Source organism: Hyperoodon ampullatus (genome assembly GCF_949752795.1).
Source record: "Hyperoodon ampullatus genome assembly, chromosome: 10".
Lineage (NCBI taxonomy): Eukaryota > Metazoa > Chordata > Mammalia > Artiodactyla > Ziphiidae > Hyperoodon > Hyperoodon ampullatus.
Genome location: NC_136923.1, coordinates 40,702,805 through 40,718,700, shown reverse-complemented (window position 1 = coordinate 40,718,700; position 15,896 = coordinate 40,702,805). Strand labels below are relative to the sequence as shown.

Sequence of the window (15,896 nt, the reverse complement as noted above, 5' to 3'; positions counted from 1 at the left end):
ACAGTGAGAGGCCCGCGTACCACAAAAAAAAAAAAAAAAAAAAAAAAAAAAAAAGAATCCGCCTGCCAATGCAGGGGACACGGGTTCGAGCTCTGGTAAGGGAAGATCCCACATGCCATGGAGCAACTAAGCCTGTGCGCCACAACTGCTGAGCCTGCGCTTCTAGAGCCTGCGAGCCACAACTACTGAAGCCCGCATGCCTAGAGCCCATGCTCTGCAACAAGAGAAGCCACCACAATGAGAAGCCTGTGCACTGCAACGAAGAGTAGCCCCCACTCTCTGCAACTAGAGAAAGCCCGCGCACAGCAACAAAGACCCAATGCTGCCAAAAATAAATAAATAAATAAATAAATTAATTTTTAAAAAGATTAGGGAATTAAGTCAAATAATGCTTAGTTCCCTAAGATTAGGAGGAAAAAAAAAAACCTCACAGACATTTTTCATAAGACAAGTAAAAATCTAGAACATATGCTACTAAAATATAAAATGCAAGATTTTACTTTGGAAGACAGCAAACTACAATGTCCAAGCTTCTGGGTCCCACAAATCCAAGGCAGAAATCTTTCATATAAACTTATTGAAAAGATCATTCATTCTGTAATCTCAGGTAACAGAGGAACAACTAAAGAGAACAACCTAAAAGAACAAGGCAGACTGAAAGAAAATATCAACTAACTGGAAGAAGAAGAGGAAAATAAAGGAATGAAAGATAACAGACTTTTATTAAATACCCAGTATGCACCATGCTAGGGCTTCACATATTGTTTTACTTATCCAGAGAGATAGAACAAATATGAGCTAGAACACATTTGGCCTAAATAAATTCCCTTTTACCCTCAGACAGTAAGCTTATAAAATTTATTCTTCCTAGCTCAAGAAAAAATGCATATTTTCAAAACTCTGCCTCAGATGAAAATGCAAATTGCAAAAAAAATAAATAAAATGCAGACTATAGGAAAATGCGAATTACAAAAATGATACCGTCTTCTGGCCATGAGAGTGATAAAATCTTTTTTTTAATTTGATAATAGCCTGTGTTGGCAAAGGTGTAGGAAAATGGGTAATCTCATACTCCACTGGAGGAATATAAATTGAAACAACTTTTTTATGAGAAAATCTGGCAGTCTATCAAATTCTGAAATACCAGTTTAACTCAAGAATCCATTTTAGGTGCTGGAGAGGGTGTGGAGAAAAGGTAACCCTCTTGCACTGTTGGTGGGAATGATACAGCCACTATGGAGAACAGTATGGAGATTCCTTAAAAAACTAAAAATAGAACTACCATATGACCCAGCAATCCCACTACTGGGCATATACCCTTGAGAAAACCATAATTCAAAGAGTCATGTACCACAATGTTCATTGCAGCACTATTTACAATAGCCAGGACATGGAAGCAACCTAAGTATCCATCAACAGATGAATGGATAAAGAAGATGTGGCACATATATACAATGGGATATTACTCAGCCATAAAAAGAAATGAAACTGAGTTATTTGTAGTGAGGTGGATGGACCTAGAGTCTGTCATACGGAGTGAAGTAAGTCAAAAAGAGAAAAGCACATACCATATGCTAACACATATATATGGAATCTAAAAAAAAAAAAATGGTTCTGATGAACCTAGGGGCAGGACAGGAATAAAGACGCAGAGGTAGAGAATGGACTTGAGGACACGGGGAGGGGGAAGGGTAAGCTGGGGCAAAGTGATAGAGTAACAATGACATATATACACTACCAAATGTAAGACAGATAGCTAGTGGGAAGCAGCTGCACAGCACAGGGAGATGAGCCCCGTGTTTTGCAACCACCTAGAGGGGTGGGATTAGGAGGGAGACGCAAGAGGGAGGGGTTATGGGGATATACGTATGCATATAGCTGATTCACTTTGTTATACAGCAGAAGCTAACACAATATTGTAAAGCAATTATACTCCAATAAAGATGTTTTTTTAAAAAAGGAATCCATTTTAGGTATGTAGTTCACAAAAAGACATACAACACACATAAATAATCAGAAAAGGTGTGGGGAAAAAAATATACCAAACACCACTGGTAACTGCTAAGGAATGTAGTGCAGGGAAACAGAGATGGGGATAAAAAGGAAGACTTTCACAGATGTAAAGTCCTGTTTTAACTGAGCACCTTAAATAGTGGATAGATAGCCAACTGAAGCACACAGGCCAGCTTCAACATAGTATCACAAGCAGTTAGAAGCAGCAGGAAAGATTGCTAAAAAAATTAAGTAATAAAAGATCTAGAAATCAAGAAGGGTACCCCCCCAGTGGAGCAGAAATTACAAGGAATATCCAAGAAAATGAAGCAGATAGACCACACTAAGGAGAAACCCCAGTCCAAAGAAGGCACAGGAAAACAGGACTCCAAGGTACTCTAGGCTTAGAGACAGCAGCGATGATGGGACTCAGTTAAAAGCTGTCAGGTCAGTCCCCACTTCCCCCATGCTTTCCTTCCCTCACCCCACAATAGTCACCTTTGTGCCAAACCCAAGATGGGAACAGAGACTGAATGCTTTGGCACAAGAGGAAGCCAACTGGTGAATGGTGATACCCAGAGGAGTTGGGGGGGAGCCCCACACCACACCTGGCAGCACTGTCACACCCCTGCCAGAGGCATGTGGTAGAAAAGTCATGTTATCACAGGGAATCTCAAGTATTGCCAAATAACTGAGGAAAACTACTACCAAAAAAGAAAGGCATCATGTTCAAAGAGAATAAATGTCACCCAGCGAAACAATGTTGATACGGCAAATAGGAGACTTTTAAAAAGAAATACGTCATTTTCCTCTATGGATGAAAGAAACTATCACACATCTGTGAAACAAAAGCAAACCCCTAAACAAAGTGAATTATCTAATGACTAACAAATCCTTTCCAGGTTAGGTAGTTCTCAATTCTTTGCTTTTCCAGAATTCAAAGGGGTCATAATGTTTAATCATACTGAGTTACGGAATGCTTAGCATGCAACTCAAAGATTTAAAGATATTACCACAATAAAGCTTCCATTCCCACATACTTAGCTGAGTGAATAAGGTTTTTCAGCTATTATTATCTATAAAAACAATAGGACTAAATATTGTTAAAACCTTTCCATCCTAACAAAAAATAGTTATCCAGATTTATGGTCTAATCAAGGAAATTAATAGTCCCCATAATCTCATTAGAAAAACATTTCCAATCAGATTCAACTTTTATGGTTGTTAATAATTTGTCAAAAAAAAAACTGTGATCAACTGGGTACTACTAGTATTGATAATTGTGATGATAAATCTCCTCTGGACCAAGTTAATGCTTAGGAGCCTTTGGTTACAGAAACTTTTTAAATTAAAATTTAAGGGTTTTTTTTTTTGATGTGGACCATTTTTAATTTATTTTTTATCTACCTATCTATCTTTGGCTGCATTGGGTCTTCGTTGCTGTGCACGGCTTTCTCTAGCTGCAGCGAGTGGGTGCTACTCTTTGTTGTGGTGCGCAGGCTTCTCATTGCGGTGGATTCTCTTGTTGTGGAGCACAGGCTCTAGGCACGCGGGCTTCAGTAGTTGTGGCTCGCGGGCCCTAGAGCGCAGGCTCAGTAGTTGTGGTGCATGGGCTTAGTTGTTTCGTGGCATGTGGGATCTTCCCAGACCAGGGATCATACCCATGTCCCCTGCATTGGCAGGCGGATTTTTTTTTTTAACATCTGTATTAGAGTATAATTGCTTTACAATGTTGTGTTAGTTTCTGTGGTATTACAAAGTGTATCAGCTATATATCCCCATATCCCCTCCCTCCTGCATTTCCCTCCCACCCTTCCTATGTCACCCCTTTAGGTGATCACAAAGCTCCAAGCTGATCTCCCTGTGCTATGCAGCTGCTTCCTACTAGCTATCTATCTTACATTTGGTAATGTATATATGTCAATGCCACTATCTCACTACATCCCAGCTTACCCTTACCCTTCCGTGTCCCCAAGTCCATTCTCTACATCTGCGTCTTTATTCCCGTCCTGCCCCTAGGTTCATCAGAACCTTTTTAGATTCCATATATATGTGTTAGCATACGGTATTTGTTTTTCTCTTTCTGACTTATTCACTCTGTATGACAGAATCTAGGTCCATCCTCACTACAAATAACTCAATTTCATTTCTTTTTATGGCTAATATTCCATTGTCTGTATGTGCCATATGTTCTTTATCCATTCATCTGTCATTGGGCACTTAGGTTGCTTCCATGTCCTGGCTATTGTAAATAGAGCTGCAGTGAACATTGTGGTAACATGACTCATTTTGAATTATGGTTTTCTCAGGGTATATGCCCAGTAGTGGGACTGCTGGGTCATATGGTAGTTCTATTTATACTTTTTTAAGGAATCTCCATACTGATCTCCATAGTGGCTGTATCAATTTACATTCCCACCAACAGGGCAAGAGGGTTCCCTTTTCTCCACACCCTCTCCAGCATTTATTATTTGTAGATTTTTTGATGATGCCCATTCTGACTGGTGTGAGGTGATACCTCATTGTAGTTTTGATTTGCATTTCTCTAATGATTAGTGATGTTGAGCATTGGCAGACGGATTCTTAACCACTGCGCCACCATGGAAGTCCCAAGACCTACCACTTTAGTTTGCAGACATTCATTACTTGCTAGTCTGCACATTAACATAACCCAAACCTGAACAAAATGATTCTAGTTCAATAACAGATAAAATGACTTCAATTCAGTTTAACGAGCAATGATTGTATATCTACCATGTGCCAGGAGCAGTGATCTCTCTTTAACGCATATCTGACCATGTTTCCCAGTCCCACCTGATCTCCCCACAGACTGTGAGACTCTGCATGATGTCACTGGATGTGCTTCTCCATGTTCCACCCTGTCACTTGTCTCACTTGTCATTTTGACCTCTGTTTTCTTATCACTGTGCAACTTGAGGTTGCTGGTAAACTCTGAACTATTCTGTGCCTCTTTGCTTTTCCTAAATGTGTCATTCTGCAGGAATATAAAAATAAACAAAACACTATCCCTACTCTAGAGTAGCTTAAGTGTGAGACAACAAATAGCTTAACTATGACCTTACAAGTGCCATGAGAAAGGAAGGTTCACGGAAGAAAGGCACTTACCAAGGGGAAGACGAAAAGATAAAGGGGGTTGTGGGAGAAGATGGGAGAGGGAAGTCAGGGAATGTTCTTGGAAGATTACATCTAAATCCATTCGTAAAGGATTTTTTGTAGAAGACCACCTTTAGCCAATGCTTTATCATCAACCTCCCGATATGTATCTTTAGCCCAGAACTCTCCTCTCAATTCCAGACTCTTTTATCTAGCTGCCTACTGCTCTTGACTAGGTATCTTCTCCACTATCAGATAAGCTGAAATTCTTACCGTTCCCTCAAAATCTACTCCTTCTACAGCCTTCCCAATCTCACAAGATGACAATTCCTTCCTTTTGGTTGCTCAGGCCAAAACCTTGAGTCATCCTGGATTCATCCTTGGCAATGTATACCTTCAAAGGAGCAGCTGGGTGACATGGTGTGGGTTAAAGTCAGATGGGAGTGGGTTCAAGAGAGAATGAAAGGGGGGCTTCCTTGGTGGTGCAGTGGTTAAGACTCCGCGTTCCCAATGCAGGCGACCCAGGTTCAATCCCTGGTCAGGGAACTAGATCCCACATGCATGCCACAACTAAGAGTTTGCATGCCACAACTAAGAGTTCGCATGCCACAATTAAGAGTTCGTGTGCCACAACTAAGGAGCTGGCGAGCCTCAACTAACACCCAGAAAAACCAAATAAATCAATAAATATTTTTGTAAAAAGAAGAAAGAATGAGAGGAAAGGAATTGGGATTAGGGAGTAGATACACCTTTTTCAAAGAAGGAGCAGAATAAAAGAAAGTAAATGAGATAGACATAGATTGAGATAGGATTTTTTATGAAGGAAAAAATTATGGTATGTCTGATGCTGATGAATGGCCCAGCTGAAGAGAGGAACTGATGATGCAGGAGACAGAAGAGACAACTGCTATAGCAGTACCCTTGAGTGAGAGCATGAGCAGTTCACTCATGACAATAAAAGTAATAGCAGAGTAAAGGGCACAGATAAAAGTAGTTTAGGAGATGGGGGGTGCATAAACTCTCTTTTGATTGAGTTTACTGATTATCTGTTCTAAAAGTCATCAACTGAGAATATGAACAGGAAAGCAAGTGCTGGAGGTCTGAACAGAGAGAAGATGTGAAATAGCTGTCTAGGAAAGCGGAAGATTTTATAAATTCATATGAATTAGTAGCAGAGTCCTCAAGTACATGCTCTTCATGCAAATAAGACTCCCATTTACATTTCCTGAACATAATGTTTATAGGTCTAATAATTCTGCCTTTTGATCTAAATAAGTGAACATTTAGTTTTGAAAAATAGTTATCTATGAGACATTAAATCAATCAGAAAGTATGCATTCATGAAGATGGTAAGGGTTCACAGAAAGAACATGGGGTTTAAAAATCATAAGATCTGGGTTCAGGGCTTCCCTGGTGGCACAGTGGTTGAGAGTCCGCCTGCCGATGCAGGGGACACGGGTTCGCGCCCCAGTCTGGGAAGATCCCACATGACGCAGAGCGGCTGGGCCCGTGAGCCATGGCCGCTGGGCCTGTGCGTCCAGAGCCTGTGCTCCACAACGGGAGAGGCCACAACAGTAAGAGGCCCGCGTACCGCAAAAAAAAAAAAAAAAAAGATCTGGGTTCAGGTTGTGGTTCTGTCACTATAAACTAAATGATCAAATGCAATTCCCTTGTGCTCCCTAAGCCTGAATAGCCTCACCTGAAAGACGGGATAATATCTGCTTCCCATGGTCACCAAGAGGACTAAACACAGTAACACTGGAGGCAGCACCGTGGCAATTGCACAGTGTTAAGTACATGTTAACTATTATTATTCTCATTGTTGTTTAACTGTAGATTGATCAACTATATTGACCTACCTATAGAACAATTATAGATTGTTGACTGTAGATTGATCACTAAACTACAAAGTAACCTCAAGAGAACACTGAAATTAATTTACTTTTGCCTTATATAAAACCCATTTAAATGACATTACCAGACTAGGTAATAACTGCAAGACTAAGAAATAAGCAATTTACCAGAATAAAATAAAAGCAACACAAGGAGGTTAGAAGAAAATAAAAGGGAGATGGAGATTCTACCATACACATAACACCTAACGATCTCAAAATCTACGCTCAGAAGAGAAGAATAAAAACATTACAACATAAAAACAATTAGGTTTTAGAGTAGGAAAAAGCTTTGCATACTTCTCTGGAGATTAGGCTTGGGCTCTAATAATTGGAAATGATTAGACGTACTCTACTGGACATACGCAGTAGGGTATGTCCTCATTCGAAAGGTGCTATACTGTCTTCTTTCTGATATCCCAGAGGGACAGACTCCTATTTCATGAAGTGAAAACTTTCTCAGCTAAATACATACAGCACTGAAAACAACACAAGTTTTTTAAACTAATCACTTGCTCTGAGATATAAGGATATTGAAATTTACTTTTTTTTTTTTTAATCTCTTCTCCTGCAATCTCTTCTCTTTCCCAGCAGTGGGATTTCAGAGTCCCACCGCTGGCAAATCAATTTGGCAGAGAAGGGAAGTAGGAAGAAGGTGAGAGGGCACGTGTGCTGTGAAGAAGAGACACACAGTGAGTGCGCTTTGGGCAAAATGGGGAGGCTTCAGCATGGTCTCAATGCATGGCCTCCTTCTTGTGTAAAAGTCAGGCTTGTACCAACATCGCCCTCTGGTGGCCAATGAAGGTAGTTACAAAGCTCCACAACAGAAAGCCCCAGTCAGTTGAACAAGGAAAAGTTCTGTAGTATCTAGTTATAATCCTTCCCAGGACTTACTTAGGACCTTTCTCCAGGATCAAAGTTTCTCAGTCATGGACATGCATCCAAGTCACTTGCAAGGGCTTGTTTAAAAAAACAGATTGCTGGGACTTCCCGGATGGCTCAGTGGTTAAGAATCCGCCTGCCAACGCAGGGGACACCGGTTCGAGCCCTGGTCCGGGAAGATCCCACATACCGCAGAGCAACTAAGCCCGAGCACCATAACTAGGGAGCCTGCGCTCTAGAGCCCGCGCGCCACAACTACTGAGCCCACGTGCCACAACTACTGAAGCCCACGCGCCACAACTACTGAAGCCCACGCGCCTAGAGCCCGAGCTCCGCAACAAGAGAAGCCACCGCGATGAGAAGCCTGCGCGCAGCAACAAAGAACAGCCCCCTGCTCTCCCCAATTAGAGAAAGCCCGCGTGCAGCAATGAAGAACCAACACAGCCATAAAAAAATAGAAATTAAAAAAAAAAGCCAATTGCTAAGTCCTATCCCCAGCGTTTGCCTAAGAATTGCATTTTGAACAAGGTCCCAAGTGATATTGCTGGTCCAAGAACCACACTTTGAGAACCACTGTCCTAAGATTAAAACATTCTATAGAAATAAGTTCTTAGCCTCAAAAACCTCCTGGAATGTTGGGGAGTAAGTATCCTCTCAATATCATAAGTGCTCTATCTAAGCACGTGGAGTACAGAAAAATTAAGTGGCTTACCCACAAATTTGCCAACTATTTGTGTTTAAGGGTCAACAATGTATTAGATGTTCATTCAAACATCTGTGACAATGTTTTGAATGAACAAGAGTGACAGAAGTTATACTGTTACAGCTAAGAGAAAGCTTCTGTCTTTTGTCTTCCTAGCCTTGAAAACAGAGCCATACAGAGCTGATAATGAACAAGTATTCGGAAGATAACATTTCTGAAGGAAAAAAAAAGTAATACATATGTTCTGAAAAAGTATCTTGAGAATTGTTTCCCAAGGAGACAGGCATTTTTAGAAGAAGTTTAAAAACAGTTTCATTTCTAGGTATTTGGCTATTTAGGTTGTTTTTTTTTTTTTGCGGTACGCGGGCCTCTCACCACCGTAGCCTCTCCCGTCGCGGAGCACAGGCTCTGGACGCGCAGGCTCAGCGGCCGTGGCTCATGGGCCTAGCCGCTCCGCGGCATGTGGGATCTTCCAGGACCGGGGCACGAACCCGCGTCCCCTGCATTGGCAGGCGGACTCTCAACCACTGCGCCACCAGGGAAGCCCTATTTAGGTATTTTATGGCGGCAATGCTATGGGGAAATACTTGTAGACTCACAACTAAATGGGGGTAAAATGGGAAAGAATATAGTACAGAAAAGGTATCCCTAGCACTCACACTGTAAACTTGAAATATCATAGTTTCTTGGAGAAATCATTTTTTCCAGGCTTGGGGCAAGAACTATACCTGGGGGGAAAAAAAGCAACATTTCCTACTTTGTGCTAAGTGCCATAAAGGCAGTCTCACTTTCCTTCTCTCTCATTTTAAAGCTAAGGGCAATTACAGTAGGTGTATAATAATTAAAAGAAATAAAAACACCACTGCCCAGAGAGTTCCATTATGTGTAACCCACTTAACTAACCTTTCTATATCTAGATGCAGGAAGCTGGTTGATAAATTTCCAGTAGTTGGCCTAAGTTAGCCTGTTGTAAAATCATATCAAGAGCACCAGTGATGGGGCTTCCCTGGTGGCACAGTGGTTAAGAAGGTTAATTACAGGTTATTCAAATATTAAAAATATCAGCAGGAAAAATTTAATAATTTTTATAAGCAAAACAGTTTCTTAAAAATTCTCCTCCTCTTGGGTCAAGTTCAGGGTACATAGATCAAGTCACCCAAGATGAACCACGAGAAAATCTACTGCTACCATCTATCTCATTATCCTCACCCACCTAAGCTGAGTCCCAGGTGGTAGGAGCCACACACAGCTAAAGGAAGATTTTAAATGAAAAGGAGCAAGCTTCCTCCACCTATGACTGATGAGGGTAAGTTAATGCGGATGGGAAGAGTATCTTAGCCATGACTCAAGTTATTAAAATATTTACTCTGTACCATTTCCTTTCTTCCAACTAAAGTGTTCCTTTTAGGTTAATCAAAGGACAAATAACTCCACTGACCGTTACGGATTAAAAGAGAACAGACATTTCCATTTTCCATTAACGAATCCAATTTTTTTCTCAGAGTAAATATTTATACGGATATAATTTGATTTTAAACTCTCAATAATATTTCTTCTGATCACTTGTGGTTACCCTTCCACCCCCCAAATAAAGCACATATAAAAGAAGCAGGAGTTCCTCTTCCACTCAGGCTACAGAAAGCCAGAAGAAATGTCACTCCCACCCTATCAACAACAAAAAACCCAGATCAACTACAAAATCGAACTCAACTACAACTCAACTACAAAAACGAACTCACCAGAGAGCTGAGGTTTTAGGGCAACCAAGTAGTGTGGAATCCAAAGAAAGACATTCCCCTCAAGGAGTTATGGGAGGTAAGCAATGGTTCTCCTGTGTCTCATGTGCCATGCAAGCAGGTGAGAAGAATTCAACTCAAGAGTTTAACGATTTGCTAAAGGCTAAGTGAAGGCTAGCATGAGAGTAAAGGGTCCCTGGGATCCACAGACACAAAAGGAGTTCATACCCACTTGCAGGTTAGAAAGACTGGAGGCAGAGGGGGGACCAGAGAGCTGCTCTAGGTGGTGCAGACCTGGAAAAAGCTGCCACTAAAAGCAAAGGCAAGAAGCCCTGGGCCCTAGGACTCCTCTCTCCTAGGCAAACAGAAGCTTTAAGCTGCTGGGGGAGGAGTATCAAACCCTGTCAGCCCCAGGGCCCGGGTGAAGACCCACTGCAGCTGGGGAAGAAGTTAACAAGAAAACCCCCTCTTACCCTAGGGGAGGAGCCAGAAAGAGCCCTAGCCCAGGATCCTATGCCAATACCTTTTGAAAACACCATCCATGTAAGAGGGATAATATGATTGAGAAAAAGACTCAACCACAAGATGCACGCACACAGGCCTGAGCCTAAACCAAGACCAAAAAACAAAAATAAAAAAACTCCTGCCCGCTACCAAGGTATCCCTCTTCTGATAAGGGAGGGGAGAGCATGGAGAGAAATCCTCCTGAGGCACAGGTGCACAGCAGGGCCAAAAGCTAGGAGTGGAACAAGAACTTTGAGAAAATAACTTTTTTTTTTTTTTTTTTGCCGTACGCGGGCCTCTCACTGTTGTGGCCTCTCCCGTTGCAGAGCACAGGCTCCGGACGCGCAGGCTCAGCGGCCATGGCTCACGGTCCCAGCCACTCCACGGCATGTGGGATATTCCCAGACCGGGGCACGAACCCGTGTCCCCTGCATCGGCAGGCAGACTCTCAACCACTGCGCCACCAGGGAAGCCCCAGAAAAGAACTTTTGAGAAAAGCTTTACAGCATCTCAGTCCCTACTCTACGCACCAGAAATGGAAGAATTTGAAGCCAGTAGTGCACTGAAGACCATCATAGCAACAACAAAGCCCAACCCTAGCTCAGCCCTGCCCTAAATTGACTTAACCCTTTGAAAGTATTAATTAACTAGTAAAAGAAAAGAGTTGCCCATTGTTGGGTTGTACCTCGCAGGCCTACAAGGTCTGTGCTTGCCCAGCTCTAAAATCAAAGAAAAAGCCCAGAGTCAGCAACAGAGACATCAACGGTGTAATGGATGGGGGACCTTACACAGCTGAAGCAAGGTCCTGGAGCAACACCCCACCATGTGTGGCAGACAGCAGGCAGGACATGGTAGCAGTCTTCACTGCCGACAGGGGTTAGGGAGTTATAGGATTACCAGTTATAAGAGAATTATGTCAGGTGGGTTCATTAGTTACCAGGGAAACCAGCAGAGGGGCACGCCCCTCATTATGCCTTTGATAAAAACAATCACCAGCTGGAGCAGGGGCAAGAGTGTAGGAAGTTTGGGCATGTGAGTAGGGTACAGGTGAAGCAGGCACTGGTCGAGAAGGGAATGTACAGAGAGCAAGAGAACAGCCATCTTGAGTGGCCTGACCATACACTCATTTCCAGGCATAAATATTTTATTTCAGTCTCTACTGTTTTACATGTGAGGTCCAGCATTCACTCAAAAATTAAGATACACATAAAAAGTACCAGAAAAAAAACAATAAAGAGACAAAATAATCAGACTGAGAGATGACCCAGATGTTCAAATTACCGGACAGACATTTAAAATAATTATGATTAATGTGTTAAAGTCTATAGTGGAAGAGATAGAAATATGCATTAACAGATGGATAATTTCAGCAGAGAGATGGAAACTCTAAAAGTCAAACAGAAATGCTAGAAGTTAAAAACAGTAAAGATATTAAAGATAAAGAATGCCACTGAGTGCTCATCATTAGACTCAACGCAACCAGGAAAAAAATCAGGGAATTTGAAGATAGATGAAAAGAAAGTACCCAAAATGAAACATAGAGCATCCAAGAACTGTGGGACAATACTCAAAAATCTAACAAAAATGTAACTGGAATCCCAGAAGGAGAAGAGAGAAAGAAAGAGGCAAAGCACAGATCAAGCTCAGAGAAGCCAAGAAGGACAAATAACAAAATATCACCTAAACACAACACATTCAAACTGCTAAAAACCCAAGATAAAGATAGCCTTGAAGGTGGCGGGGGTGAGGGGAGAACAATGATCAAGATTGTAACAGATTTCTCATAGGAAACTATGCAAGTAGGACAACTAATTTTCCTTTAAATTACTGAAAGAAAAAACTAACACAGAATAGGACACCTAGCAAAAAGTACCTTCCAAAACTTAAGGTTTGTTTTTCAAATAAAACAAAGCTGAGATAATTCACTGCTAAGCAGGTTTGTACTATAAGAGAAGAAGTGTTACAAGTTTTTCAGGCAGAAGGACTATGGTGCTAGACAGAAATTTGGGTCTATACAAAGAAATGAAGAATGCCCAAAATGATAAAAATTAGAGTAAAGGTATATTTTCCCCATATTTTTATTCATTCTAAAAGATAATTGACAAGCTAAAGCAAAAATAGTAACAAGGTAAGTAACTAACATAAGTCGAATTATATGTATGACAATAACACAAAAAATGACAGAGGAACTGGACATTTACTATTTTGCATGGAATTTTACACTATACATGAAATGGTAGAATATTACTGGAAGGCAAACTGGAAGAAATTGACATACACAGTAAACTCTAGGTCAAATATAAAACAATTTTTAAAAGAAATATATATAATAAGCCAATGTTGGAGTTAAAACAGTATTTTAAAAAATATTCAGGGACTTCCCTGGCAGCACAGTGATCAGGAATCCACCTGCCAATGCAGGGGACATGGGTTCGAGCCCTGGTCCAGGAAGATACCACGTGCCGCAGAGCAACTAAGCCCGTGTGCCACAACTACTGAGCCTGAGCTCTAGAGCCCACAAGCCACAACTACTGAGCCCACATGCTGCAGCTACTGAAGCCCACGCGCCTAGAGTCCGTGCTCTGCAACAAGAGAAGCCACCACAATGAGAAGTCCGCGCACTGCAACGAAGAGTTGCCCCTGCTCACCGCAACTAGAGAAAGCCCATGCACCGCAACGAACCTCCAACACAGACAAAAATAAAATAAGTAAATTTTTTTAAAAAAAGCCTATTTTAGGTGGTTGCCAGAGGTGGGGGGTGGGCAAATGGGTGAAAGGAGTCAAAATAAATAAAATAAAAAAGTTATAAAACAAATAAGTCCTGAGGATACAATGTATGGCGTGGTGTCTATAGTTAATAATAACACTGTACTATATTTGAAAGTTGCTAAGAGAGTAGATATTAGAAATCCTCATCACAATTGGAAAAAAATTCATAACTATATGTGGTAATGGATGTTAACTACACTTGTGGCCATCATTTCACAATAAAAACAAATATTGAATCATTATGTTGTATACCTGAAACTAATGTTTTATGTCAATTATATCTCAATTTTAAAAAAATGCTTATTTTAGAAAAGAAATGTTTCAAATCAATTATCTAAGCTGCCACCTTAAAAAACTAGAAAAAGAGCAAATCAACTAAAAGTAAGCAGAAGGAAGGATATATTAAAAGATACAAGCAGGAATTGAAAACAGAGAGGATATGACAAGAGATCCTACAGACATTAAAAGAATAAGGTAATATTATAATTTTATCTCCATTAATTGGATGACTTAAAGGAAATAGACCAATTCCTTGAAAGATACAAAACACCAAAGCTCACTTGAAAAGAAAGAAAACTTGAACAGTTCTGTATCTCTTAAACAAACTGAATTCCTAGTTAAAAACTTGACATAGAAAACTCCAGATCCAGATGACTTCACTGACAGTCTGTCAAACATTAAAGAAAAAAACATCAATTCAACACAAACTGTTCTAGAAAACAGAATAGGAGGGAACACTTCCCAACTCATTCTATGACGTCAGCATGACCTCAGTTCTAAAACCGGACAAAGGCCTCACAAGAAAACAACAGACCAATACCCCACATGCACATAGATGCAAAAATCCTCATTCAAATGTTAGCAAATCTGATCCAGCAATATATAAAGACAGCAAATCTCTTTTAAAGGGTTTAACCCATTTTTTAATCCTGACCTAGGATTACTCTCAAAGACAGGTGGCATCTAACTCTGTTCCAAATTGTCGTGGTATAAATACAGAATTTAAAGTATCTAACTTTACAAAGCTACTTTCAAAGAAAAGGCACAGCAGACAGTTTAATTTAGGAAATTAAGAAGCAAATTATATAGCCATTGAGACACTACAGAAGAAACTTTAGGGTTAAGAGTAATCTACAGCTTCAAGAACACATACTCTACTGAAGGGTAATGAACCTACCTCCTTGGTTTCCAAGAAATTTAGATAAAGAGAAAGTTACTAGCCTATACTAAAAAACTCAGTTCAGTTTCCTCAAAGGTTTCTAAGATTATGACCCAAAGCGTAATCCCTTATCTACTTTCTGAACCTATCTATCCAGTCTGGCTTAATTACTTACCTTCAGCCTGGCTAGTGTCTGAGCATGGTTTCTTCTTTGACTCCGAATTCCCGGTTTTCTCATCAACATCCAGTAGAGGAATATAGTCTGTTTTTCCAACAGTTTCTCCCACAACATCATCAAAGGCCTCTGCCTCCAGTGTGGCAATAAAGTCCCGTTTTATCTCTTCCTCAATTTCTGGAGGTGGCTCTGTTAATGCATCTGCAAGACTGAGGTCTGCCATTCTGCACCACTGCAACTGCCTGGTTAAGGGGGAAAAAATGTTTCATATGATGAGAACTGCAAAGGGAAAAACATTCCTAGAAACTCTTGTCATCATTTTAAACAAAAAAGGAATTAAAATCTAAAATTTTAGAGCTAAAAGAGCCTCCCCCATTTTATAGATTAGAAAATCACAGCTCCGTAACAGACAGTCTTACCCAAGGTAAACACTTTTTCTTGCATCTCTGGGAGGTAAATAGAGCAAGTGCCATTTTGTCCTTTTCATTAATAAGAAAAATGAAGTGCAAAAAAACCCCTCTATTTCTCCAAGGTTACAGCCAGTAAGATTCAAATCAGGTCTTTTGATTTCAAGTCTTAAAACCCTTTCAACTATTCCATTTATCTTAATTTCCAAATCATGTCACAGAATAATTCTTAAAAATATATACAAAAGGAGGTCAGATTAGGTTATATTCCCATTTTTTTAAAAAAAAACGGTTAATTACTATCAGGCAAATGAAGTCACTTTTCTTTTTTTTTTTTTTTTTTGCTGTACGCGGGCCTCTCACTGCTGTGGCCTCCCCCCTTGCGGAGCACAGGCTCCGGACGCACAGGCCCAGCGGCCACGGCTCACGGGCCCAGCCTCTCCGCGGCATGTGGGATCCTCCCAGACCGGGGCACGAACCCGTATCCCCTGCATCGGCAGGCGGACTCTCAACCACTGCGCCACCAGGGAAGCCCAAGTCACTTTTCTTTACCAGGGAATAGG

General features: G+C 40.9%; 1 protein-coding gene across 1 annotated transcript in view; it reads right to left on the bottom strand.

Annotated features, from left to right (window-relative positions):
* Positions 1-15,149, bottom strand: part of MAP4 (microtubule associated protein 4) — a gene marked incomplete at its 5' end in the record, with an annotated part of 111,314 nt that extends 96,165 nt beyond the window's left edge. The window contains 1 exon segment of the mRNA XM_079712600.1: positions 14,927-15,149. Coding sequence (XP_079568726.1) covers positions 14,927-15,149 — 223 coding nt within the window.
* Positions 15,150-15,896: the final 747 nt, after the last annotated feature.